The 27,182-nt window shown below is 38.8% G+C and overlaps 2 protein-coding genes across 2 annotated transcripts in view; both read left to right on the top strand.

The window, feature by feature from the left end:
- LYST (lysosomal trafficking regulator) overlaps nucleotides 1-7,940 on the top strand; it is a 68,545-nt gene extending 60,605 nt beyond the window's left edge. The window contains exons 47-51 of the mRNA XM_074161898.1: nucleotides 1,730-1,869; nucleotides 2,169-2,266; nucleotides 3,969-4,125; nucleotides 4,320-4,391; nucleotides 5,807-7,940. Of these exons, the coding sequence (XP_074017999.1) occupies nucleotides 1,730-1,869; nucleotides 2,169-2,266; nucleotides 3,969-4,125; nucleotides 4,320-4,391; nucleotides 5,807-5,945 (606 nt within the window). The 3' untranslated portion in view covers nucleotides 5,946-7,940. The remainder of the gene's footprint in view (nucleotides 1-1,729; nucleotides 1,870-2,168; nucleotides 2,267-3,968; nucleotides 4,126-4,319; nucleotides 4,392-5,806) is intronic.
- A 3,222-nt stretch (nucleotides 7,941-11,162) lies between these two features.
- On the top strand, nucleotides 11,163-26,183 carry GNG4 (G protein subunit gamma 4). The gene is made up of 3 exons (XM_074168374.1): nucleotides 11,163-11,286; nucleotides 18,312-18,417; nucleotides 25,430-26,183. The coding sequence occupies exons 2-3, from the start codon at nucleotides 18,322-18,324 to the stop codon at nucleotides 25,556-25,558; spliced, it is 225 nt and encodes a 74-aa protein (XP_074024475.1). The 5' UTR covers nucleotides 11,163-11,286; nucleotides 18,312-18,321; the 3' UTR covers nucleotides 25,559-26,183.
- Nucleotides 26,184-27,182: the final 999 nt, after the last annotated feature.

Raw genomic sequence — 27,182 nt, 5'->3', positions numbered from 1 at the left:
TTTAAAACTGCGATCTATCTTGACAATAAGTCATACCTTCAAGAAAATCTCAACCGATGTTTTCTGGTTGTACAAATTACTCCAGCCTTCACTTGCTGACTATTAAACTTGTCTTGCAAACAGAAAGAGAGCACTTTAATAATCTGAGTAAAACTGGTCAGTGATCATTTAAATTCTTCACTCAAGTGCTGTAGGTGATCATTTCAGATAACCAACAGGAAGAACTGCTATTTAAAGGTAGATACATACCTGGATGTTTTTCCCATCTAGATACTGTTCTAGCAGTTGTCATCTAAAAGGAAGCGGGAAGTTAAAAAGGGATGGTATTTTAGGCATGAGGTAATTATTTTATAATTTATTAGACCTTAATACAGTTGGTGCTAAAATTCCAGCTTGTCTCATTACAATATCACTACAATAACCCAGTGAAGAATCAATAAACCATTGCTATTAGTGCTATAGAGTGAAGCTGCTAAAGGTGAATCCTGCTTTTCAATTCAGGTGTTGAAATGTAGATCAACAGCAAACACTTAAAGGAGGTGGGAAGAGCCACAGTAAAAGGTTTATTAAAATCAGTTGTTCTTCAGAAAATCAGAAGTCTTGATAGTTGCTGTTATGGAAAAAATTGGTACAACTAGTCTCTAAACTGAGCAATGATTAAAGAAGGATCTGCATATGCGAGATATCACTCTGTTCTGAGAAGGACAACTGGATACTTTAATACTTGACTGACTTGGATGAGATGCTCAGTAGCAAGAGCAAAATGGCAGGTCTTCCTGTTCTCAAAGGGTATTGACTTCTGGAATATTACATAGATTATAGTGTCCCTTTTAGCACAGAAAGACATGTCAATTTTCTGCAAACTAAGACTTAAGCATATGTATATTTTTATCTTGTCTGTTTCTACTTTGAAGCTTTTTGGAGACCTGCTGTATGCATCCTGTATCCTCATACAAAAATGGAGAAAATATGCTCTGACGTGTGTGAGGAAACAAGCAGAAAAATGTTCATTTTTTTTTACAAAGATTCTAATCTCTCCATAGCAGATTGTCTTAATTAAAACATTGATATTCTGATTAAGCAGCTCCTTCAACTTAGCCAGTTTTCAGGAAGCCCGAATCATTTCAAATGGTAGAACTTGAATAAGAAGTGTCATTTGGTGTTAAATTTGCTGCTTTAATTTTTATCTAGCAGTTTCTGTATTTAAACTTGACCTCCTGTGTATTTTTCCAACTTGGTATCATTGAAGGACTTGGCACCAAGTTGAGGAATTCCCAGTAATTTACTGTACATGGAGTGATAACTGCTGAGTTGAGTTTTCCTTCTGTGTTTCCAAGTGCCTTCTCTAGAGGCTAAAATATTGAGGACTGTCATGTAGAAATAGCAGTCTTGCAGAAAACAAATCAGCTGATTTCAAGGTGTGTAACTGAGAAGTAGTACAATAATTGTTCATTTTGGTTCATTGGACTACATCAAAATGCTTGCTTAGTCTAAAGTACTGGAAGCAAAAATTTGAACACCTATGGTATGTATTGCTTATCACACTATAAAGCATTAAACAATAAAGCACTAACAACATTGCTGAACAGATGACATTGAAAGCAATGGGAACCATTTTTTTGAAATCTAAGAATTAAACTTCTCCCTAGGCTTAGAGGGAAATAAAAAAAGGCTTTTTTTATTATTATTATTTTTGTGAGAGTCCATGTTTTATTTTGCTGTTTTTCAGCCTTCAGAGATAGAAATGGAATCTCAAGTCCACCTGTATGGTCACACAGCAGAAATAACAAGCTTGTTTGTGTGCAAACCATACAGTATAATGATAAGTGTCAGCAAAGATGGAACCTGCATCATATGGGATTTGAACAGGTATAAGTATATATGTAATTCTTTTCCAATAGCTTTCTTTTAAATACCCGTTTTCTAACTTTTTGGGTATCTTTACCCTTTTAAAGTTAACTGAATTTGTTCCATGTGTATCTTAGTGTGAAGTCACACCCTTACTGTTTTTTCCCATGAAGGGAGCTAGAATTCTAGAATGAATATGAAAAATACCATAATCGTGCAAAATGTTGATTGAAATTAATATAACTCTTAAATATTTTCCTCAAAGAACATTTTCTGTGTTTGAATTTGAACTTTAGGCTTGTTCTCTTTATTTTCTTCAGGCTGTGCTATGTCCAGAGTCTGGCTGGACACAAGAGTCCTGTGACTGCGGTTTCGGCTAGTGAAACAACTGGTGATATTGCAACAGTTTGTGATTCAGGTATATTTGGCAGTCAAGAAAGCTGTTTTGACTTGCAGACCAAATAAATCATGAGACTTGCTATTATATTAGTTACTGAGTGTGTGTTCATTATCTGAGTATGTATTGGGTCAAATAGGAGTGCTCTCTTTTTTTATGTAGTAACATATAAATTTCTCCAGTAATAATTAGGCAGCTGTTTGAGTAAAATGTAGAGATACAAAAGGTAACAGGTTGATCTCTTTATAAAAAGTCTTGAAATTTCAACAGATTCCTGGGAGACCTAAATTCTGTGAAGCTGGCTGCTTTTATTTTAACAGGGATTTGTTGTCAAGGGTACAGTTCTTCAGGGGAGTACAGCGTATTACAGAGCAACAGAATTTTTGTTATTCACTCTCACTTTCAATGCTTCCATATACCCAGAAGCAAACACAGATTTGCTTAGCTATTCACTAGTTTAAAGTGAGGAGGAATAACAGCTATACTAAAGCAGAAATAGTAGATATTTGTATTAGGGCTCCTATAGAAGGAAATAATTCTCTCCCATCTTATTTTAAAGCAGGTTTTTATACTGTCTTGTTTTCCACATAATGCTCTCATCCAGAAACAGTACGAAGACCTATTTGAGCAGTGAGTTTTTGAGTATTTTAGAAATGGGGATGCTCATTGACTTGAAGATTGACTGTGCGCTACAGTGCTGTGTATTGGGAAAGCAGGGCAAAGTCAGAGCCCTCATGCCATTTTGCTGTCTCTAAGGATACCTGTGTGTATTGTGTTAACTGGAGACTGAGGGTGAAATAGGCTCCATCTAAATGACAGAGTATTGTTCCATTGATCCAAGGAGGTACAGAATAAGAAGGAAGAGAGCTTAACTTTGTTTATTCATATTGTTAGAAGACAGTTATTGACCCAGTTCTCACTTTGGGCCAATTTTCGTTCTCTCTTGCCTTGAGTAAGATAGGTTTTACATACTGCAGTATCTTTTAGCCACCTTCTCTCACTGTAGTCCTCCATAGACTGAACTGAAACTAATACTGTTCCAAATCTGGAGGGGGGAAAAAAAAAAAAGAGGTAAAATCACACAGTCTATAGTATTAAAGGACATGGGGAAGTTATTTCAGAAACCTAATATTTAGGTTTTAAACTGATATGGAGACTTTTAACTCCATTTCTGTTGCTCATAAACCAATTTATCTTTTCTGGAAAAGACTGTATTCTTCTTTAATTGGTAAGAGACATGAGTTTCAAGCCCTTTTAAGACAAAGCAGTAGCTGGGTTATTAGTTCTTTGATAGAATCAAATAATCCCAGGTAACCAGGTAAGATAACTGTGCTTGCTACTTGTAAGTATTTTGCTTAAAATGCAAGCCAAGGTACAAGAACTAGTTGTTTAAAGTGGATAGTATGAATTCTCTTAGTGCTTCCCTGTTAGTACAAGAAAATTGGTCATTAAAAGTAAATTCATATAATGTTTTGTAAGTGCAACGTTCCATAAATATGAAGTGATGTCTTATAAATCACTGTAGTGGCTTGGTGGTTTGCACGCTCCCTGTCGCAAAAGGAGGGAAGAGTTAATTGTTTACTGCAGCACACATCACTCGGTCATTTAAACCTTCTGATCTTTCAAAAAATTGAATTCTTTAACACTTAAAGATTCTGCTGCATAGACCTAGCTGTAGTCTAGATTTATTTTTTTAATACTGCTATGCTATGTTCTGTTGCAGTTGGAGGGGGTAGTGATTTGAGACTTTGGACAGTTAACGGTGATCTCGTGGGACATGTGCACTGCAGGGAAAGTATTTGCTCTGTTGCTTTCTCTAACCAGCCTGAAGGAGTGTCTGTCAACGTGATTGCAGGGGGGCTTGAAAATGGAGTTGTAAGGTAAGCATTTGAAACTTTATAACTTAGGCTCCCTGTTTGAGAGTATGTAGCCAAACATCATGCTGATATTGGGCCTTAAAGAAGGTGGGCAAGCTGTTGTTCAGATTCTAGTCTTAGTAGTTGCTAAACAGGTTATTTTTATCACTGAAATATTTGTAAAATTAAATGTGAAGAAAAATTAATCTTACTTTCAGACTGTGGAGTACGTGGGACTTGAAGCCAGTACGAGAAATAACATTTTCGAAGTCAGCCAAACCTATTGTAAGGTAAAAAGATCTTAATTATAACATAAATGGATTTCTTTCGGGCGGAGGGGGGAGAAACAACAACAAAACCCCCAAAAACCCACAGCAAAGGAGCCTTGAGTATTGAATGTGGATTTGACATGAGAACAGGAGGTAAACACCCATGTCTAAAAAGAGCAATCCAATCCTACTAATTATTCATGAAAGCAAAATGAGCACAAGTGTACTGTATTTGTAATGACAGTAATAACTAGGTTCTGCTGCTGGCAGACAGAAATTAGCAGGATTCCCTTGAGAACTGAACAATAACTACTCTTCTTATTCTGAAGTTTAATATTTTTCCCCAGAATCTGTGTAAAAATCATGAGATAATATTAACTTTGTCAGACTCAAATAGACAGAGGGGTTTTTTTCTCCCTCAGAAATAAATGAAAACACTGCATTTTCCCTGATCTTTTTTTTTTTCTGATGCTGGAGGGAAACGGTGGAGAAAGGGAGTAAAGGAAACTCAGAGGAGCCTGGAAGCTGCCATTTTGGAGTGCTTGTGTAATTTGCTTTCAGTCTCCTTGATGATTTACATAAGCAGAATTATTTTCATGCCAAAGTGTTTTCAGAACATAGTCAAAGGATTGAGTCTTTGATATCCCCAGTGGTACAGTACCCTGCACAGAGGTCTTAGTTTTATGCCAAATTTTTATCATTTTAATGTTAGCATAGTAACAAATTACTCTGAAAATGTTTTGGACCATTGCTGGAATATCATTTAAAACCCAAACCACTAACTACCATTTTTAGAAACAAAAAATGGTGTCTGACAGCAGTCACTGTCCTTCTGTTACCTCCTTTAAGAAGCATATTTCACAAAGCTTGTTGATAATGATTTAGCAGCTATTGAATAATTTAAAGTTTCCTGCTTAAATGAGACAGAAAATGGATGCTGACCTTCACGCTCTCTAACATTATACGTGACATAGCTGAAGGGCTTTACTACTGTTATAGCTTAAGAAATGCCCGCCTGAACAAAAGTCCTGTGCTGTGCCATGAAATCTGATGGATTTAGTTTCTGCTTTTGTCAGCAGCAAGTTCAGAGGGCACCGAGTTCTGTTGCTGAACAGCCTTCCTTTCAGTAGAAGGGGCAGCGCAGGGAAAGAGTAGGATGCTGCTACTGAGCCTACCCTTTTCTTTGGTGCTGCAAAGAAATGAGCACTAAACTGCACGGTGCGTTGAAGTGCCAGACAAAGCTGTAGTTCAGCCTTTTTGGTTATGAAAATGAATAAGCAGGTAAATGCAAACATATTACAATGTTAATGTACTTACTGGGTCTTGCCTGAGAGCTAATCTTTGTTAGCTATACTCTTATGGATTTTTTTTAATGTCTTCTACCATTTTAAATAGCCAAACCTGATATAAAAATAGGTTGTCGTCTTGTTTTTCAGCCTTACATTTTCCTGTGATGGGCATCACTTGTTCACAGCTAATAGTGATGGAAACGTTATAGCTTGGTGTCGCAAGGACCAGCAGCGCTTGAAGTTACCCATGTTCTATTCATTCCTTAGCAGCTACGCGGCTGGGTGATGATATTTTTGCTGCTAACTCATGTCTCTGCACTTTAAATCCAAAATACATCATAGAATCTCATATTTAACTGCATTTTGAAGTCCTTTGAATGTTTCTAGAATGACTGACCAGGTTTTTATAAAGATGAGTCTAAGGTGGTTGTAGAATTGCATAAGTGCATGCACAAACCTGAAGCATATCCAGGTCACCAGGAAGCTCTGGTCATATACTCCAATACCAGCAAAGTGACTCATAAATGCTCTAACATACAAGTCAAAATGCTGCAATATAAAACATAATAGTATTTTTTTAAATCACTTCTTGGACAGAAGTATTTAAAAAAAATGATAATGCTTATTCCCCCTCTTATGTTGTAAAGTATCAGCAGTGTAAAGTTCTGTAAATACCTATTAAAATGTCAGCATATGTATATCTGATTAGTTGAGTGTGGGGTAGCTAGCTCTGGGATAAGCAACCCAAAACTTAAAAATCCAAGACCACTTAAAATTGCTTTTTTTGAGAAGCAAAGAACTTAGTAGGTGCTTTTTGCACCATTTTATGGTATTGTAATGCTAAAAAATTAACTTCCGTTACCTTTATATTTGTAACTTTTGCCATCTTCTCTGTTAGTGTAATAGTCTTTATAAAAGGCAAAAATAAAATACGTGTCTTAGTGATGGGTGGACACCTCATGGCATCATGAAGCAATAGTTAGATCATGTTTTGGTTTTGTTTTGGTTTTTTTTAACATAGTGTTAACTCCCTGACTTTGTAACACCCAGCTATTGCAGTTCTGTGGCAGAATATATATATATATAATGTACACACACAGCTTATCTTCCAGAGCTCTAAAAAAGGTGTTAAACACGGCACAGATGTGCGCCTGTTCTAGTGTCATTGAAGTTCAATACACTGTAAAATGTTTGAATCTAACTGCTTGAATAATCAATGTTCATAGGCATCAGATGATCTGGAAAAGAGTTTACACAGATACACTGTGCAAATACATTATTTATTCCTAGGTGCTATTTTTGAGGGGGGGGGTTGGAAATAAGCCTCGATTGTGAAAGGCTTGAATTTGAATTCTTAAGCCGGATCAAAAATTAACATTTCAGTTGATGGATTTGAAGACCTCTAAACCTGACTCAGTGAGTGAGTGCCTACTAGTCATGCGAATGGTAAAACAAGAATGCTACGCAAGTCTGATGCACTTACATTTTTCTTTTAAATTGCTTTGCTTTTTCATCTGTCATGTTCTGCTGTTGCCATACAGATGAACTGCTACATCTCCTCGTGTTTAAGGTTCATCTGCCTTCAAAACACTTATATGAAACTGTCAAGTTGTGATGAAGATGACGTACACACAAGAAGTCTTTATACTTCTTTTGAAAATTCCAGTCTTTGGAAATTCTTGCGACTTCGTGATTGAAGAATTTTTCAGACTAGAAAACTTAAGAAAAATATTCTCATAGTCCATGACACAGGCTGATCTTTGATTCAATTAAGCAAGTGACTACATACTGTATGAATTGAATTTTCAACTGCGTATATTGTAGCAGCATTGTATGGGATGGCTTTAGTCATGTTTTTCACTGTCTAGATGTTAATGTAAGGTCCAAATACAGACTGAAAAGCTTCCTGGCTCATGTTTAAGTGATGTGCTTTATTTAAAGGAAAGAAATACAAATATTGTGGTTTTGGGGTGCTTTTGTGCTCCCTGGTTTTGGGGTGTTGCTCACAAAGGCTTATTTTTATAAAGTAGAATTCCATTTGTTACAAATCAATATGCAAAATTGCTGGCCTTGTAAAGAGTGCAATATTATATATTTTTATGTAAAAGTAAAAATAATTTTTTGAAGTAAGGAATATTTATTCAGCTTAACATTCTGGAACTATTAAAATAACATTGCAATAGTATCTGTGCATGATGTACTGAAATTTCCTGTAAATGTCACATTTCACACTTTGTATATACACTGTCACACTGTTAGGTAATAAACAGATCTTTGTATCAAATTCTTTGATATTATTAGAAACATGTTTTTTGCTTAGTTTCATCTCTCTTTTTAGGGATCTTGCATACCTTATTCCACATCAATTTCTGCTGGCTTTCATGCCTCATATTTCAAAAATCATGAAGTGGGGAAGTTCTGTTCATAGACTACATCATGTGGCTGCCAAACTGAATGAGGGGTACAAGATTGGCAGTGGGGAAACCCTAAGGGGTATGCATATGTGTGCATGTGCCCTTCCTTCCCATGGGATGTGTGGCTACAATTCAGGTGCAGTGTTGTCTCAGAGACGTTGCCCTTCCCGGCAGCCTCCTCCCTGAAAGCCTAATTGAGCTAAGGCAAGGCAGAAAAGCAGCTCTGCTCTGGATTCTCTGAGGGAAGGAATTAAAAGGTGCTGGGTGGAAATCAGAGACTGGGATCTCTGGGAGGCTTCTGACAGGAAGATCCGTGGTGAGAAGGGGAGGCAATAGCCAGGTACTCACTCATGGTTGGGAGAGGAGAGGGAGTCTCCAAACCATTTACTGAAAAAGGGAACCCTGATCTCAGGTTTTAGAATCCACTATTTATAGACAAGCCCATGACAAGAGATAGCAGAAACAAAATCAGTAGATTTTATTACTCAGTGAACTGAATTAAACATGGTACAATTTTCTGCAGGATAAAGGGTTTCTATGACAAAATAAAAACACCTTTCACCTTCAACTCGGAAACATACCTTAAAGATCTTCTTTGCATTTAAACCACATCTGTCTTTAGAGAAGGAGTTGCTTCACACTGAGCAAGAGCCTCCTCCCTTTCCAGGATTTCTTGATTTTACTATGATTGCAGGATTTACTATGCATTTTGTGGATAGAACTGTGGAGAGCAGTGGGGGAATAGTATCACCTGGTTTAGCTACCATCAAACTTCTAGTTTACCTTTTTGTTTTCTTCATGCTTTGTTTTGTTTGAACCTGTATTGGCTTTTTCTTCTGGAATATGCAAGTAGAAGTCACTTCCATATGCTGCTGCTACTTGATATCACAAAAAATATAAAACAAATACTATTTGAAAAATATCCACTGGAACATTAGTTAAGCTTCTAGAGGTAGAGACAGTAGTGTTTTCCTTGCTACTGTAGTAACTTACAAACTACTGAGAAATGACCTCTACGTAGAGATTTAGTTGCCATTAGTGTTCTGGAGGGGGGTCATAAACCCACTGATTTTGCATCTGGATTTCCGTAATAGGCTGTGCTGTGTATTTCACAATTTGGGCAGGTCACTTCTTGAAAGAGGATTGAGAACTGTATGTGACTATTCTGATGTGACTGTCCTGGGCTACCCAGCAGAAAGCAGTTGAGTAAAAACATGACCTTACTCACTGTTTCCAGATTTGAGCCAGCATTCCTGAAAAAAGTTTTAAAAATCCAGATTCTCTAGCGCAATTGAAGAAGGCCCATATAAGCCTCATTAGGAGCTAGTTCATGTAGATTCAAGGAACAGAAATTCATGCAGCTGTTACAGGTGTTTCATTCAAAGCCTATAGGCCAACTCTGTTAAGAGACTCCTGGTTGTGGTGGAACATAAGACTTTCTGCAGACTAAAAACATGTCTGTTTAATATATGATGACAATACATTTTAAAACAACATTTTTTCCCCTTATATCTTAGCTTAAAGAATAAAATTGTTGGGATACAATAGTAAAAATATTATGTAAATCAGTGATGATTGTCTGATTATTCGAACCATCTAGCAAGTGCTTTTTGTCTTATAGCATCTGAATCCTTTGGTAAACAGAGCCTTTTGTAGAACGATGATACAATGAAGTGTGAATCAGACAGCAGCAGCACAGGCCAGTTAAGTTTCTGGATGAGTTTCTGGAACTCTAGTTAAGGTAAGCTTATTAACTTACATATTTATATTTAGTAACATTTATCTTCTTCCTTCTGCATTTCCTTCTCCCAAGCCACCACCAGTCTTTGATGAGGCTGTCTTTGCTCCAAAGCACCTTTAATAATGGGGCTCTTCCCTATTCTCTTTTGTATAGAAAATAAATGTGACTTGGAAATGCTTCTGCTTTATTAAGATGGAATTGAGAAAAAGTGCTGATAGCCAGGTAAGAGAAAAGGGTGACAAATGTACATCTCTCCAGAAGGAGCAGCAACCTTATTGGGGAACAAAATTAATGATATTGTTGTGATGATACTCCTGCCAACATGTTAATTAGTGGGGCTGACAAATTTTTCAGTTAAAAATGTTAATTGGCTGGTTAACTGCTACTGACCTTTATGACTCTCAAAGTTGTAAGAGAGAATCACGGAATTGTCAGAGTTGGAAGGGACCTCTAGAGATCATCTAGTCCAACTCCCCTGCTAAAGCAGGATTGCCCAGAGCACATTACTCAGGACTGCATCCAGGTGGGTCTTGAAAATCTCCAGAGAAGGGGACTCCACAACCTCCCTGGGCAGCCTGTTCCAGTGCTGTCACCCTCACCGTAAAGAAGCTTCTCCTCATATTTAAATGGAACTTCCTATGTTCCAGCTTGTGCCCGTTGCCCCTCGTCCTGTCACTGGGAACCACTGAAAAGAGTCTGACTCCATCCTCCTTCAACCCACCCTTTAGGTACTTGTAAACATAGATAGGGTCTCCCCTCAGCCTTCTCTTCTCCAGGCTAAAGAGTCCCAGCTCTTTGAGCCTTTCCTTGTAAGGGAGATGCTCCAATCCCTTAATCATCTTAGTTGCCCTACGTTGGACTCTCTCCAGTATATAAAAATCGATCTATAAAGCTGAATCGTTTTATTCTGACTACTAGCTTTGACAGGGTGAGTCTTATCAGTTCCTTTTCCACAGTGGGTTTTGCGGGTTTTTAACTTCATGCTTCCTCTGGTCGGCGTGAGGAAGGGACAGGCAGTATGGGCTCTCCCTCCAAAACCCTGGTGTCATACAGGCTTCGCCCGTTCCGTGTTCCAGAAATACCTGGGTGACTGTTTGATCCCTGGCGCCTGCTGGAACCAGGGCAGTAGGCGGCTGCAGCGGTCCAAAGGAGGCGCCGCTGCGTGGGATGGGGGACGGTAACGCTCGAAGGCGGGACAGGACGGCGCGGGGTGCGGAGCCGTGCCGGCACCTCAAGCGTCCCTCACGGCCAGGGCCGGCTTCCCGCCCTACGCTCCGCGGGCGGCTGACAGCCGTGGGCCGTTAACGGCCGCGCCGGCCGCGCGGGGAGGCCCGCGCCGCGGGAGGCGCGAGGGCGGTGGCAGCCGTTGGGCCGCGGCCGCCCCGCCTCTTCAGCGCCGGCCATGTGCCGTCGCCGGGCGCCGAGCCGGGCTGCCAGCAGCCTGCCTGCCTGCCTGCCGCCGCCCCCGCACGGTGAGTGCCCCGGCGGCGCCGGGCGAGACCTCGCCGCTGTGCGGGAGGCGGGGGAAGGTGCCGTGTGGGGTGAGGAGGGGTGAGAGCCGGGCGAGGCGGGTCGGGGGGGCCCTGGCCGGGGCGTGGGCTGGGCGGGAGGGCCCGTAGCGGCGTTTCCGTGCTGGGGTTTCTCTGTCGCTGCGACGGCTCTGGTGTCCTGGGAAACCCGCGGCTGCCTCCGCCCGGCAGCCCGGCTGGCCCCGTCGGCTGTGGGTAAACAACGCAGCAGTGGCCGCGCCTTGTGGAGTTACCCGATCATCCGCAAAAGTCAGCTTCGGGGTTTGGGTTCCGCCGTCGTTGTCTTCGGAGCTGGGGGGGGGGAAATCGTCCTTCTCCGAAAAACCCCAGGTACCTCTTCCCGTGGGCGGTGATGTGGGGTCTCTGCCCAGCGTGCCCGTGCCCCTGCCCCTGCCTGCAGCTGACGGGTGTGAAGGCGCAAGAAAGCGGCTGCTTGTCCTGCTTGGCTGGTTCGCGCTGATGGAGGGGTAAATCTTACAATCTTACTGCCCGGCTGCTGCTGGCGGTAATTATTAGTGTGCGGGGCTGTAAACTGCTGTACAGCAAAACGATTAAGGTAGCGCAGTGAGACAGAAAACTCGGAATAACAACTCGAAAAACGTTTCTGTCTGGCAGGTAATAAGGTGGCAAGCTTCTCGGAGGTGTTTTCTCTACTTTAATATGTTACAATTCAGTTACAATACATTTTAAACAGGATTTAAGTGGAAGAATCAAACTTCCCCGTGTATTTCTTTAAAAAGTCACAACTATCTTTTAAAGTTAACTGAAGAGGTAAAATAGTAGGTAGGTCTCATCTTTCTGTCACAAGCTTTCTGGAACTCTGATGGTTTGCTGGACTGTGCATATAACCTGTATGCTGATGATATGTATATTACCTGAAAAGATTTTCATTGTGAAATGTCACATTGGATCAGCCATTGTTTTCTTAGATTTTTAAATGTTGAGAAGTGAGATGACGTTTTTGGATAAAAGATTTGGGCATGGTGGCAAGAATTTTTGGAACTTGACAGTTGGACTGGGTGTAGAACCTCTGTTAGACAAAAATTGAGCTGTTGAAGTTTGGCTGTTTTGCTAAATCATGGCATGATTTACATGATCAGCAGTTATTTTTGAAGTCACTGTATTTGTGGAATGAAAATTATATTTTTTCCTTATCATGACCAATAGTCTTGCCTTTAATCTAATAATTTCTGCTTGAACTACTAAGCTTCTTCTTAATGGATAGAGTATAAAATTGTAGTAATTTTCTATTGTTTCTTCCTGCAGCCATGGGACAGAGAAAGCAAAAGGGTTCCTTAGCCTCCCTCTCTGTTTACAGAGCTACATCGGGTGTGGTAAATCTGGGAGTAAGAACTGAGGTAGCAGGGGCAGTTGTTCTACCCCCTTTGTGCCCTGCAGATGAAGGGAGATTACCTGTGTCGTGTAGACAGTGATGCTAGCTCACATAGCTAGTGCTTTTAGTGCAGGGGTATTTCTTAAGTTCCTCTTACTTAAATAGCAACTATAGAACTCTTTTTTTCTCCTTTTTTTCTTTCCTTTTTTTTTTTTCCTTCCCCTGAAATACCTTTGATAGACCAGTTTACCATCAAACAACTGTGAGGCTGTAAATTTTGCTGTTTATATTCCTGGTGTGTTTGCAAGTGGGTGATGAAATGTGAGGATCTTCCCGCAATTTAGAATGTGATTTGCAGGTCATTATTCAGGGATTATTCCCACTAGGGTCACTGGGACTTCGTGTCATGATTGGGTTAACTTTTCTATTGCACTGCATTGTCCAAGAAGTACAGAGCTTGTGTGGAAGGTGTTCTTCAGAGTTGTGAACCCCAGGTTCTCTAATATAGTAATTTCAGGTCCATCACTTTAGGTTGCTGAAAGGAAATAGAAGACAACAACTGGGTTAAGGGCTTTTGACATTGAATTCTACAGGTCACTCTTTTGGTAAGGAGTTTTCAGGTTGTACTTGGAACTGGAGGGGAGCAAAATTTTCAGTGCAGCTTTTCATCCTTGTTGCTTATAGAAATCCATACTGAAGAGCTTGAAAATTATATTTTGCTTTTGTTACTCAAAATTTCAGACTTCTGCATTTTGCTAACAAGTATTTATATATAAAGCTTGGTAAATGTAGGTTGCACTCTTTACCCCTATGCAAGGTCAAACTGTACCTGCAAATATTTATGCAACTTCCTGGGTTATCATAAGATAAGTTGGCCTTTGAAGTGCTGTTGGGTACAATCTAATCTATTCTAAAAACAAATACAGAAAAGTTGCTCTTCACAAGCATATTTATGAGCCCTGGAGATTAAGATCTTTGGAACAATGAATTAACTGCACCCAGAAAAAGGATGAAGTTCATGTGAGGTAAAAAACCCCAAAACCTCAGAAAATTCAGCTGGCTAGGAGGCTGTTGCTCCGCTGTTTTCAGGAGCAATGCTTTAGGAAACGGCTGGTTAGCATGGTGTGCCAGTCAGCAGAAACTACTTGGCTGAAAAAGGCCATGTAGCTTCTGTCAATATTCTTTGTTAATGCGATCCGTGTTCCCCTTAAAGAAAAGAGTCACAGAGACTACATTAATGAGCTCAGTGCACTGCGTAAAAATACAGTGGATAAATTAGCTCCTATATAAACTAGGTCCGTGACCATGCATCAGTAACATGTAGACTGCACGTTGTCTGATCACAAACACAGTTACTGTAACTACGGTGATTATCAGGACCTGTGTACCTGTGTATTGATCTAACTTAATAGGGGGCTGCTGGAAAAACAACCAGGAATGAACAGTAGTGGACCCAGCTAAGTAATTTCTGATTCAAGGCTTTTTAGGTAATTTAAGAGGTGGGAAGAAGTTACTCCTTTTGAGCATCAAAAGAAGCGTGGCCAGCAGATTGAGGGAGGTGATTCTGCCCCTCTACTGTGCTCTCATGAGACCCCACCTGGAGTACTGTGTCCAGCTCTGGGGCCTCCAACTTAAGAAGGACATGGACCTGTTGGAGCAGGTCCAGAGAAGGGCCACAAAAATGATCAAAGGGCTGGAGCACCTCTCCTGTGAGGACAGCCTGAGAGAGTCGGGTTTTTTCAGCCTGGAGAACAGAAGGCTCCAAGGAGACCTTATAGCAGCCTTTCAGTACTTAAAGGGGGTCTACAGGAAAGATGGGGGCAAACTTCTTAGTACGGCCTGTTGTGACAGGACAAGGGGTAATGGCTTTAAACTAAAAGAGGGTAGATTTAGACTAGGTATAAGGAAGAGATTTTTCACTCTGAGTGTGGTGAAACACTGGAAAAAGTTACCCAGAGAGGTGGTAGATGCCCCGTCCCTGGAAACATTCAAGGTCAGGTTGGACAGGGCTCTGAGCAACCTTATCTAGTTAAGTCACTGCTAATTACAGGGGGGTTAAACTAGATGATCTTTGAAGGGCCTTTCCAACCCAATCTATTCTATGATCCTGTAAACTGCCCCCCAGATACAATACAAAGCTAATTGTGCCTTCCCAGGATCTAAAGGCCTTGAAAACACTTGACTGTTTAAAAGGAGCTGTCTTAGGAGAGAGGGTTGGAGCCGTTTGTCAGGCTGCAGCCTCAAAGAAAACACTGAGAGAGATCCCATGAGCCGGTCTTTGAAGGAGGAGGCTTCCTCACGTTCGGGGGGGGATGGTCATTCAGGGAGAGGGTGTGTAATAGACTCTCTTGTTATTAAACTTTCTTTTCTCTCCAGAGCTTTATTTCTAAGTAACAATATTATTTCATTAAAAAGTATTAAGCTTAAGGTCGTTAAAGAATATCACAGGTCCTAAGGAGAGCTGAACCAGGTCTCAGCCGAAGCTTTGTCTGCAAAGAAGACTAGTTCATTGCAGCCTGGTTTGAAAATGAGTACAATTCTCATTGTCAACATCACTTCATATGTAATAGGGTCTTAACTGATGCACAAATATGTACTGTATTAACAGAGAGTGAGAGAAGGCAAACGTATATGTAGCTTGGTAAGTGAAATGTCAAATGGGAGAAATCCATCTTACGAAGTTGTGGAACCAGAACTGTCTATATGAAAAAAAGCAATTAGATACTTAAATGGGTGCTAAGCACTTCCAGAAATACTACAGTTAAATATTTTAAGTGCGTGTAAAGGCCAGAGCAGGAGCAGGATTTGGAATAGAACAAATGTTTGTGCTTCAGAGTATAAACAAACCTCTTACTCAGGATAAGTGGAAATTTTTTCGAGTGGCTGAAATGCCTAGTACCAAATTTTTTCTTTTTTAAAGTTCTTTTTATGAAGCCTCTTATTCTGATTGTTTTCTGATATTGTGAAATAGTTTACCAGAGAGGATACATGATTTTTTTAAAAAAAATTTTTCCCCATTTGCTGTTTCAGAATATAGGTAAGGGCATAGTATGTTTGTGGCATGGTTTGGATTTTTAAATTATTTTTGTGCCTGATAGCCTTTTCAAAATTCCATTATGGTCTTAACTCAATCTCTTTTTCAGTAGATACTTAAAAACTAGCTGCAAGTACTATAAACTGTTCTTGCTAACTTCAATGCAGCAAGTGACAATTCAAATTGTCTACCTCTAACGTTTATAACTTTTATAGTTTGAGTGAATGAATTGCCAGAAAAGCTTGGGAGATCTGGAATTCTCTGGACTGTTCATGGAGTTTCAGCTGCTTAATTCAGTTTAATTTAAATGTATTATTCAAAATTAAATTTCTAATTTGCCTCTGGACTTGGGCTGTAGCAAATGTAGAAATTTCTCTGTGACTTCATTTGGCTTTGACTTTTTTGGCTCTGTGGTCATTAGTAGTCTAGCTGTAGAGATTATAACAAAATTTAAATGATTCATACATATGGAGGTATAATTTTGTAAACAGAGATAAATGTGGTTGTTCTTGGGGGGTATAATTTTGTAAACAAAGATAAATGTGGTTGTTCTTATCCTTATGGATAGGTCAAGACTTAAAAGCTAGGGGGTTGGGTTGAACAAAAAAAGTTCAGAGATAAACTGTAATTCAGAACCTCCTGCTCTTGTGAATGTCTCGTGTCCTTTCTGCTTGTCCGCTGCAAGTCAAAACACATCTGAAAATTGTTTGGTTAGTTGTGGGGTTTTGTACCGTACATGGTATTTTATGCGAATCCAGTTCCTCCACATGTATTTAATCCTGTGCCTTGTGAGGAATACGAGTTAAAAGATTGTAAACAAAGGCAAAGACAACAACCAAAAAAAAAGCTATTGTGTTCTGACACGATTTTAGTTCGTCAGAGTGCATGCAAAGAGGAAACTTGTGTTCCATTCTAATGACACATGTAGGTACAGAAAACCTGTTCTTTGTCTTGGCATGTATTAAATCTCTTGGTTTATTTGGCATAACTAATATATTTTAAGGTAACATTTCCCCTGCCTAGACTTGTGCAAGTGCTGAAAAAGATGGTTTTGCTTCTTCAAATCAGTGTTGAGCATAGTTCACCATCATATTCGTAGAATTTGGAGAAGAAACAGCTATCTTTGCCTTGTCTTTGAACATCTGTGTTTTGTGAAATCAAAGAAATTGAAAAGTTACTCCTCCATTCTTTTTATGTTCTGGATTGCATACTTCTTTTGACTCTAAAATTCTTAAGACATTGTATATACTATTATTTTTGCAAAAGCATTTCCTGTGTCCTACTAAATTTCCTGTTTGCATCTTATATCGCAGTGACTGGATCAGGTGAGCTATTGAGGTTCAAGAAGGCAAATCTGTGTACTTCTAGGTGTTTACTTCTTGTCCAGAAATAAGCTTAGAGTACTCATTTTGAAAGACCTGAGCTAAAAACTCTTTTGGCAGCAATACAAAATACCTCTGTTTGTGTATTTTCTCCTGCGTCCGATCTGGTTCTCACACCGTGTGTCCTTTACGTTGCCTAACTTTGTATTGGTTTCTAACACCTGGTGCTAGACTAATTTTGCTTCAGGTGGCACTTGTGGCATACCATATATACAGGACTATAGCTGAGTGTTTTGGCTGATGGAAACCTCAGCACCTGGTCTTATTAACTAGTCCAGGGCTTGCCTAGGTTGTCTTTATCCTATTGTTTCCATGTGGGCTTAGGCCAAATTCCAGTGACTTCAAGATCGTAACTGTTACTTGTGCTGGACCAGCGCTGCATAATGGTGTCAGCGCGAGGTCTCCTAATATGCAGACCACCTAGGGCATATATGTTGTAAGTTTATTCAAGGTTCGAATATAGTCATCTGGTAACAGTGCTGAGAACTGCATGATAACGAGTTGACTGACTTACCCTCAAGTCCTCAGGGAGTAACAGTGCAAGAAAACCAAACACTGACATACCTTAATTAGATGTCCCTTCCCAAAGGCTGCAAATCTCTCAAAAAATAATGCATTCCTATACTTAATAGTATACTCTACTGGTTTGTAGTCATCTGTAGACTTCACTGGGGATGTGTAAGCAGAAAGTTGGAAACCACTGCATTATTTCTTCTTAATCTGTTACTTCATTCCTGAACTCCTTAAATCTATAGTCAGAATTGTGACTTATTCTCTGTCTTAAAATTTCTCTCTTTCTGATGCTTAATGGGAGCGGTGCGGCATTCATTTCCATTGTGGGCATTTCCGAATTTGTTTTCATGTTACTGGGTGTAACTGAGGTATGGAGCCAAACTGCGCAATGGCTGCAAGGTCTGCGAACAGCTGTTCTGCGTGGGCAATCAGAACCAGGGCAACCATTTCTACACTGAAATAATGGCCGTGTACTCTGCATTTCTATGTTGTTTGCAAAATTCTGACTGAACACTGACAGTTGAGGATGCAAATATGTAATGCAATAAGGTGCTATTGAACAAAAGAACAGAAATAAATGGTGTCTGGTTTGTGTTTGTGACCTGAAACCTGGCAGTGTCAATGTGGTGGGCAAGGGTTGGTTAGATTTCAGGTAGCTGTATTTGCTACCTGTGCTTTTAAATTGTCTCAATTTCTTCTCTTCTAGGAAAAACAAAATGAAGGAACTAGTGTCAAACAGTACAACCAATATATCTCAAGCCAGGAAAGCTGTGGAGCAATTAAAAATGGAAGCATACATGGATAGGATGAAGGTAAACTTAGACTTGTTGTTGATATTTTGAATTCACGTTTGCGGTACAGCCTCCCTTTAATATTTCAGAGAGACTTGATTAGCTGAAATCAAAATTCTATGTTGAGCTATAAAACAGTATTCAGTATTGTGAATTAGTTACGTGCTAACTGCTTGACTCTAGCGAAGCAATTTTCAAAGACTGGCTTCTAGTCTGGTTCTGTATGAGTGCCTTTTACCTCTGTCAAAAGCAGTATTTTGCAAAATATTTACAGTCAGCTGGCAGATCACAGGTGTTCTTTTTCACCTGTTGCTGAATATAAGTGCAGCTCAGGTTTCTCGGCGATAAGGTAAGCTGTCCTTTAAAAACTGGAATAAATCTTTAAGATACGGCAATACTTTTGAATAATGATGAGATGAGCTAAATTGCTTTGATTTGTTTTGTTTTAGCACAGACATCATTGCACAAAAAATATATGTGATGGCAATGTTCAGTTATGATTCTGCACACTTGATAGCCTGTTGTATGTGAAGATCTGGTTTTATCGTGCCTCTAAATGTATGTGGATTAAATGTTTTAACTAATGGCACTATTACACAGAGGTTCTCGACATTTTTAACCAGAAAAGCCTGTGGGATTATTCTTCCCTGTCATTCTGCCTCTCAGAAGGCTAAAAATTTGTGAATAAGTTGCGCACCTAAAAACTAATAATGTCATTAAAAGTTTTAAGAAAGCAATGCTCATGTATTTTGTGCGTGCATGCTCTCTCTCTCTGCCTCTGAAAATAGGGAATAATTATTTGGATAAAAAATCCAGCCTCTACAAGTGAGAAGAGTTTAGAGATGGAAAACTAGAAAAAGGAATGCATTTAAATAATCAGTTTTTCTGCAAACAACTGTAACTGAAGTTACAAACTCAGGAAGACAGTTTAGAAGTGTTGTACATTAAATTCTTCATTCTTCAGCATGTTCACATTCTTCAGTCTGTTTGTCTATCCATCCTGTCTGCCAAAATCCTGCGTGTAGTCAGCACGGGGGCAATAGTATGTAATTACAGTTTTAAAATAGTATCAGATCATAAACTCACTAATTGGAAAGATAGTATTTATAATTCAGAAATATCAGTGTATTTCACAAATAGTCAGTCTTGCTTATATGAAAATACAAATTTCAGTTGCTCCATTTTGTTGTAATTTATAGCAACGTCTTGTAAGACCATTGAATTTGCAAAATTATAGTTTCTATCTTGTATAATGTCTTGGCAAATTCATCACATAGTAGATGCCTGTTCACAGGGAGAGGTATTTCTGTTTCCTTCAGTAGGGGAAGGTCTGCCTTGTCAGTGTTGAATGATTCAGGTCATATTGCAGCTGCACAAACAACAAAACTGACTAGAAGGAGCGGGTGTGCACGAGCGGCAGAGGAAAGGGTTGGAAAAATATGGTCCAGTTTATTGGAATTTGAAATTGTTGATACTTAGTAGATTGTCTTAAACTTGCTTTTATAGAATCAGTGATAAATGTCGCATACCACATTGTTAGCTCAGTTATGCAGATAGCTTCATCAGCTAGATGTATGAAGTTCTTAAATACATATGTAACAACGACATAGGTTATTTTTATAGTTAGTTTAATTAAAAAGAACACAGTTATTAGCAACTGTGGCAGACCTAAAAACCAGCTAGCTTTAAAGTGCAGTTATTTATGGTTGGACTAGATGATCTGAAAGGTCCCTTTCCAACCTAGGCAATTCTACGGTTCTATTTCACCTTCCAAAACAGCTTGGGACCAAAAAGGCACCAAAGAAAATCTAATGTGTTTCAGTATTCTGAGGGTCCTTATACTGACATAAACCAAATATGATTTGCAAAAGGCTGAAAGGTTAATTTCTAGATCGTCTTTGAACAATTAAATGAAAGATTGTGAGAAGAGATTGATTGGCTTTTTATTCCCTCAAGATCTGCTTTACCTTTTATTCTTGGAAACAGTTAAGTGTGTGTTTCAGTGTAGCCAGATTTTACCAAGAGACTTTCGAGTGGTTTCAACAGGAGATTTTGAGTTCCCAGATCATAGCTGTAAAGACAGAGAAATGAACTTCCTTTTTTTTCATGGTGTTTTTCATCTGCTTAAAGTAGTTAGATAGACATTTAACAGAAGATCAGTGGTTTCCAAATAATTTAATTAAACGCTGTTTTGCAAGTAGCTATAACCAAGTGGTTATTCCCATAATAGACAAGACCACATTGTTATCACTAAAAAGGAAATTTTCAAGGTCCCTGCATTATTGACTAGGGAAATCAGAAGTTCCGGCTCATCTTTCTACTACAAAGGCATTTTGTTTTCCATGCATAGTAGATGCTGTAACCAGCGAGAGTTTGGTCTGCTCAGTTAAAGTCCAGTAGTTAGAAGTATGTTGATAGCTGCCCATTCCCTGCTGTGTTCTGGATTTTTCAACTGATTTAAAAATCAAGTCCTATAACCAGTCAGAGCAGTGAGCAATGCAGTGCTTTGAGGTTCCACAAAGATGACTTGCTGTTGAGGTGTGAAAGAAACGGGACAACTTAAAAGGGGAGGGTGAAGTTATAGGTGTATTGATCGGTAGCTGGAAGGAATATTACTGTGGTGGGTTTTTGTAAACCTAAGAAACCCAGAAGGATCGTAAATTGAACTTGTCTTACTTCCCTGCAGAAGGGACGGCTAGAATTACAATGGAGAAGTCAGTAGAAAGCAGGAAGCGCAGATTTCAAGCTAAGGAACATCAGATGAACAGTGGCCTCACAACTAGTAGAATAATGTGTCTTCCAAAGATGCTAGCAGTAAAGTGGAGAAAGCAAAGATAATATTGGTGCTTTATTACAGTTGTCCCCAGAATAAAGCTTTATTTAATCATCTCTTTTCAAGCAGAAAAGCAAGGAGGAGTGCTCTGACATTTAAGGATCATGGTGTATCAGTTATTATTCCATTTTCTTTTTTCTTAAGAAGGTAGAAAATATTCCTAACTGTTTCTGAATAGTGTTGGGAGATAAGCAGTGGGATTGCCAATAAATGTGTGTGAATCTCTTTGTTTTAGATGTAAAGGATAAGCAGAATGGGTGTCATAGCAAGGATGGTAATTAGTCACAATCCGTGACAAGACAGATGACATAGTAATTGCAGCATTTTGCCCTGTCATTGAAGCTTATAATTATTAGTGCAGCTAACAGGATTATGTTCTAACTTTGGCTGGTTTTATCACCTCTGTTATTTTGAAATATAATGGTAAAATTCCACAGTCCTCCTGAGACTAGTTCTTTAAAGCATCAAGGTTGAGTGTTTTGTTGGTTGGGTTTTGATTTTTATTTTAGTTTGGTAATTTGACAACTAGATGTATTTTTCACTACATGGAATAAAAATAATTGTATAAAATGTGGGATGTGCGTGATACACATATACGCCATCCCCCTCTATCTATGCACTTTAAAAGATTAAAAAAAATGAAATGTTAACTTTCTGTTAGAATTCATCAATCAAACTGGAGTCTGATCTTTTTCTTTAGCCACTTCTGCAATATGTATAAATTACTTTGAATCTGCAGACCAAGCTGTATTGTGTCGGAAAGCAGAAATGATAAATGTGCTAACTTCATTTGAATATTCAAATTACATGCATTTATTTTAATTCTTGATAAAAGCTATTCTGAAACTGTCCAGCAGCACTCAGCTACAAATAAACTTAAAGGTGAGATAGAGTGGCCTTCATTTAACTTCCTCCATGACACAAATAGGATGATCAGCACATTATTTTGTATAGTAACAAACCACAGTATTGGCCATTAGGCAACCTCTGTGTGCTGACACAGGCTAAAGCAGCCCTCTCTGCTGTAGCCTTAATGCGATGCTGAGCACAGAGGTCTGCCACCACTGTCCTTCTGAATAACAGCACTGAGCAGGAAAATTGCTGGAGGCAACTCTGTGTTTTGCTCTTTATTTGGCCACAGTTCTGACTTTGCCAACACTGCTCACAGCCACAGTAACCAATGTTTTCATTGCTCCTGGAATGTGAATCAGCTAGCAACTCCCTTTAGCAAATGGTCATCATTCCACTGCACGAGCCTGAGCTACTCCAGTTTAGGTGAAGAAATAGCCATAATTCAGTTTTTTAACCATGGTAATTTAATAACCATCCTTTTTAAAGGATGAAAATACATGTTTATTTAGTGACAATGTGCTGAAATGTGATCGTGTTCCTCAGTTATGGTTTGTCTACAAGCAGACTAATTTGTGAATTAAACACTGTGATGCTGAATAAAATGCTCTGCTTCATGATGTTTGGCATTCCTATCAGCACATTGGAGAACAAGTTAGATACAAAAATTTATATTGTGCTTTTGCTAGTGAAAATCCTTTTTATTGTTATATGATGTCAAAGCACAGTAATATGTAGAGAAACAGAAGATTATGTTACTGGGTTTATCGCTTCTAAGAATGGTGATTGAAATTGTACTTCTTTTCCACTGAACAAAAAGCAATATAGTCGGGCTTGATGCCGCTTACCCATACGTGGAACAAACAAGATTTTTATGGGAAGGTCAGTCTGTTGAAGTCCAGCACTGGTTCTCTGCTCCTATAGGATCAGTCTACTTAGAAAGATCGTTGGTTTCATGAATAAAATAACTTATTCAGTAGCTTAATAATGGAAGATGAAATGTGCTGGGCATCTTTAATAAACCCTGTCTCTGGGACTCAAAGAATTAGACTAGCTCTCTATTACTTTTTATGGCAGTAACGCTTACTATGCTATAGCACTGAAAATGTCATTGAGCTTTTTGTAGGCACCTGTGGCTCTGAGTTTGACTTGCTCTGTTTGAATGCAAGAGTTCAGGACCAGCTAATAAATTAATTAGAGCACAGAACTGCCTTAATTTGAGACACGCTGCTGAGCTTGAAGGACAATAGAAAAGTGAAAATGTGTATGTTAAATAATTATGAATGTACTGGTGATTGTTGTTACTTGAAAGTACTTCTCCAAAATGCTGTGGCGATACATTCCTCCTAACATTAGTGGAAACATGCTAACCCCCACTTCCATGGGTGCATTCTGTGCTAGTTTATACTTTGCTGAGGGACAGCATAGGTCATTAGCAAAGAAAAGTATGTTTGCTGTCTTTTGATCTTTTTTTGGGCTTGATAGGAATTTCATAGTCTGGCTACATTGTGCCTTTCCTTGGAGAATCTGCTTTTTACAAATTCACAAGTAAATTTAAATGAAAAGCTGGAATATGATAGATCCTAAGTTTTCTCTTTGGCCATTACGGTTCTACACCTCTACTGTAGGGAATGCCCAAGCCTCATTCTTTTGTCAGTGCTTAAGCAAGTAGCTAATTGAAGTACGTCTGATAATAGTTACAGCCCTTTCTTTGTACTTGAAGGCTGTCATTTTCGACAGGTTTTTGTCTGGCCTTCTCCTCTTTTGAGAAGCACTGGTCCTTCTGAATATCTCTGCTGATTTGCTCAGTTTAGTGCTCAGTCTTCTGCTTTATGTTTGCCCAACAATTGGTTGTTCACATGCAGTGTCTCTACCCACCCTTCTGTGGTACAGGCTAATTCAAAGGCAAACTAATTTTGAGTAACCTAAACACCCTTGCTTCCTTTGCTAGGAGTATAGTCTATACTAGGATGGCAACCATAGGTAGTTCGTGGGTTTAAGCATTCTACAAAGCCATGCTTTAGTGGATATTTAAAAAATAAAAAGGCAGTTATTTTCTTCCAGAAGTTAATTTAAAATTCATGTGAATCCTCCTCCAGCGCCCATTGACTTCATAGGTCTAATCTGAAACCTACTACAGGCTGGACTCATGCCAAAGCAAGCAGGGTGTGAGGAGGCTAAAGCTAACAGTGATGACACAGCTGCTAGAAAAATACCAGAAATATGTTTTATTTTTCCTCTTCACTATAGTTGTGTAAACGTGCTGACCTCAGTGTTTGACTCAGGAGAAGCTGTCATGGTGCTCAGGGAAAAGGCTTTTTTGTAAAGACTTCCTATCTTATTTTCTCAACTCTGTCATAATATTAAAACTACAATAATTAAACAAAGCTAAGAAATACAGATAGTTGTAAATATCTTGTTAACTGAGCAGGAAAAAAATATTTTATATATGTATTCTAAATTCTTTTAAAAAATAAATAGTCACAGTGGCCTAATGTCACCAATATTCTTTTGGCACAAGCTGGTTTCAGCTACAGCTGAAATGGTTTAATATTGCCTTTTTCATTTCATGCAAAATATCTTGTATTCCAGCACACTGTTATATTTCTGTAGGACTTTTCAGTAAGCATAAACCAACGTTTTGAATTTGGAGACTTTAGAATTGTTCATTTTAGACGTATAAAAATATTAAGATAAAAAATACTAAGGTAGTGCTCCAGTTTAAATTAATACTATGAATAAAGTACTACTTATAATAACTTGCTAAGCAGAAGATGTTAGTCTGACTTCATTGAAAAGAGCAATATTTAGCTTAAATGAGAGGTATGAGAGATGACGATCAAGTTTTGCTCCTGATTTATTATTTCTTTTTAACCCCATGGTCATGTGCCTAAAGAACTTTTTCCTTTTTTGTTTGTTTTGCATCCAGAGGAGCAAAGGGTAGAGAGAGTGTGAAAAACCTTACAACCTTGCTGTTCTAATGACTGGGAATAAGAGCTGAACCAGGCAGCATCTACAGAAACCCACACTTAGATGAGAATTCCTATTGCTTATGGGACGTTAGTATATACGTGTTTTAATGAGTCTATGCTCCTGACCTTCCTTCTGATGGAGAGGAACAGCTGAACATGAATCATATAAATTGATACCATCTCATGTCACTATATTAAATAAAATGTATATAAGGATTACTAGCCCTAGTAAGAGCAAATTCAGAGTTGTGGGCCGTAGTAATCTGAATGATCTATTTTATGATAGCCTCCCTTGTCATATATGAAGAATATTTATGCAATGCTGACTGGTTCAGAATTAAGTATTACAGTAGTTTTCTCTTCTCTTCTCTTTTATTAGGTATCCAAGGCTGCAGCAGATTTATTGGCATATTGTGATGCTCATATTGGAGAAGATCCCCTTATTATTCCTGTGCCTGCATCTGAAAATCCCTTTAGGGAGAAGAAACTCTTTTGTACTATCCTCTGAGTCAGTTTTCAATTAAAAATGTCTTCTGCTACAATTTGGTATCCATGTTGCATGGTTTTAGTTTTAACATTTTTCTCTTCAGATATCAGTACTTGGCCTATAACTGCAATATTTTTAGAAGGTAGTGCATTTTCTGGTAAAAAAAATCCTAAAAAATCTAAGTTAATCCTTATCTTTCAGGCCAATGTACAAGTTTAATTTCAGTTCTTCATAAAGATTCTTTTGGTCTTAATGAAAGTATTGAGTACAGTATCGAATTGTCGGTATCTTTGCCAGTCATAGATTTTTTTTTTGAGACCTAAATGAGTCATACAGATTCTGAAGCTATTCTTAACATTCTTATTTTCTTTGGAAGGTGAATTTAATTCATTTGCTTTTACAAATTTATACCTAAAGAGAGTAGTGAGACCTTTCCTCAAGTAGCACTATTTAGGAAAAATTGCCAATGATTTACGATGTTTGGAACAGTCTTATACAGTAAGTGGTGTTTATAAATATGTTTTGTGAAGACTGTAATAAACTTGACGACAAAAACAATCTTAGTAAAGCAAGTTGTAACTACAAGCAAAATGAAGATGTATGGTTACACACCAGGACTGCATCAATAAAACTGCAGAAAAATGTGGCTGCTTGAATCTTATTTTGAATGATAATGATCTAAATGATTTTAGACAGTAAACTGAACTGTAATATATCAGCTGTTCTGGAGGGTCTTAGTGGAGGGTATAAATCTGCCCTAATCAGTACAAGGAGGGGGATTACACTTTCTAAGCAGCTCTCTATGTGCTTTTGCCCATGAGAGCAAGACTTTATGGGGATGGAGTGTAGTGGTAAAAGAAGTGTTTGTTCTAGAATATGCGGCAAGGTTTTTATATTTTGAAGCCACAGATTATTCATGAGATACCAGCGAGTAATTTGTGGAGATTCTGGGAGGTTTTTTTGTTTTGACTTTGTTTAAAGTGCAGCGATAGGAAAAGAATGAGGTATGGAATATGACTGATCTGTCATCTTCATTAAGTAAAATTAAGCTAAATCAAAGCATCTCATGGAAGCAACTGTTACATTATTGACTTCTTTTTTTACAAAAAAAAAAAAAATCTTCTCCTTCAAAGAAAAAAGAAGGCTTCTCTCTGGTGCAATATATTAGGAGAGTTCCCTCACTGCAGTACTTTATGTGCACAGTGTGTCAATATACTGGAAATGTCACTCCTTGGAAACGCCTGTGAGGTCAGCCCCACACATCAGGTGGGAGACAGTTTTTGTTGGAGAACTGCACTAGTCTGACTGAGTCGAGAACAGCCACCCGTACTGCAGCATGCGTCCTCTGCACAAATTCGTATTCCATGAGCATCTTAAATACCTGCAAGGCAAAGACTAGCTGGGGAACTGAGGACCTTGGGATATAATTAAATGATGAATTTAGGTGCTAAATAAGGGCAGTTTGGTGAATGAAGCCATTGGCGTTTAGCCCAAAGAGCACGTACCTGCTCCAGCTTATTTTTAGCAGTTTCCATCAACGTTTGTTGTACTGTTTTCTGCAGTGGAAGTACAAGATGCCTGCGTTGTACAAGTTTTGTTGTTTTTTCCTTTGCCAATGAATTTGGATAATGCGTTGCACCCAGCT

This window comes from Numenius arquata, chromosome 2 (genome assembly GCF_964106895.1).
Source record: "Numenius arquata chromosome 2, bNumArq3.hap1.1, whole genome shotgun sequence".
NCBI classification, from domain to species: domain Eukaryota; kingdom Metazoa; phylum Chordata; class Aves; order Charadriiformes; family Scolopacidae; genus Numenius; species Numenius arquata.
This window is presented reverse-complemented; position numbering and strand designations above follow the sequence as displayed.

Coding starts and splice junctions, on each gene's coding strand:
- GNG4 (XM_074168374.1), top strand. CDS start 18,322: ATGAAGGAACTAGTGTCAAACAGTACAACCAATATATCTCAAGCCAGG. Junction 18,418..25,429: donor CATACATGGATAGGATGAAG/GTAAACTTAGAC, acceptor CTCTTTTATTAG/GTATCCAAGGCTGCAGCAGA.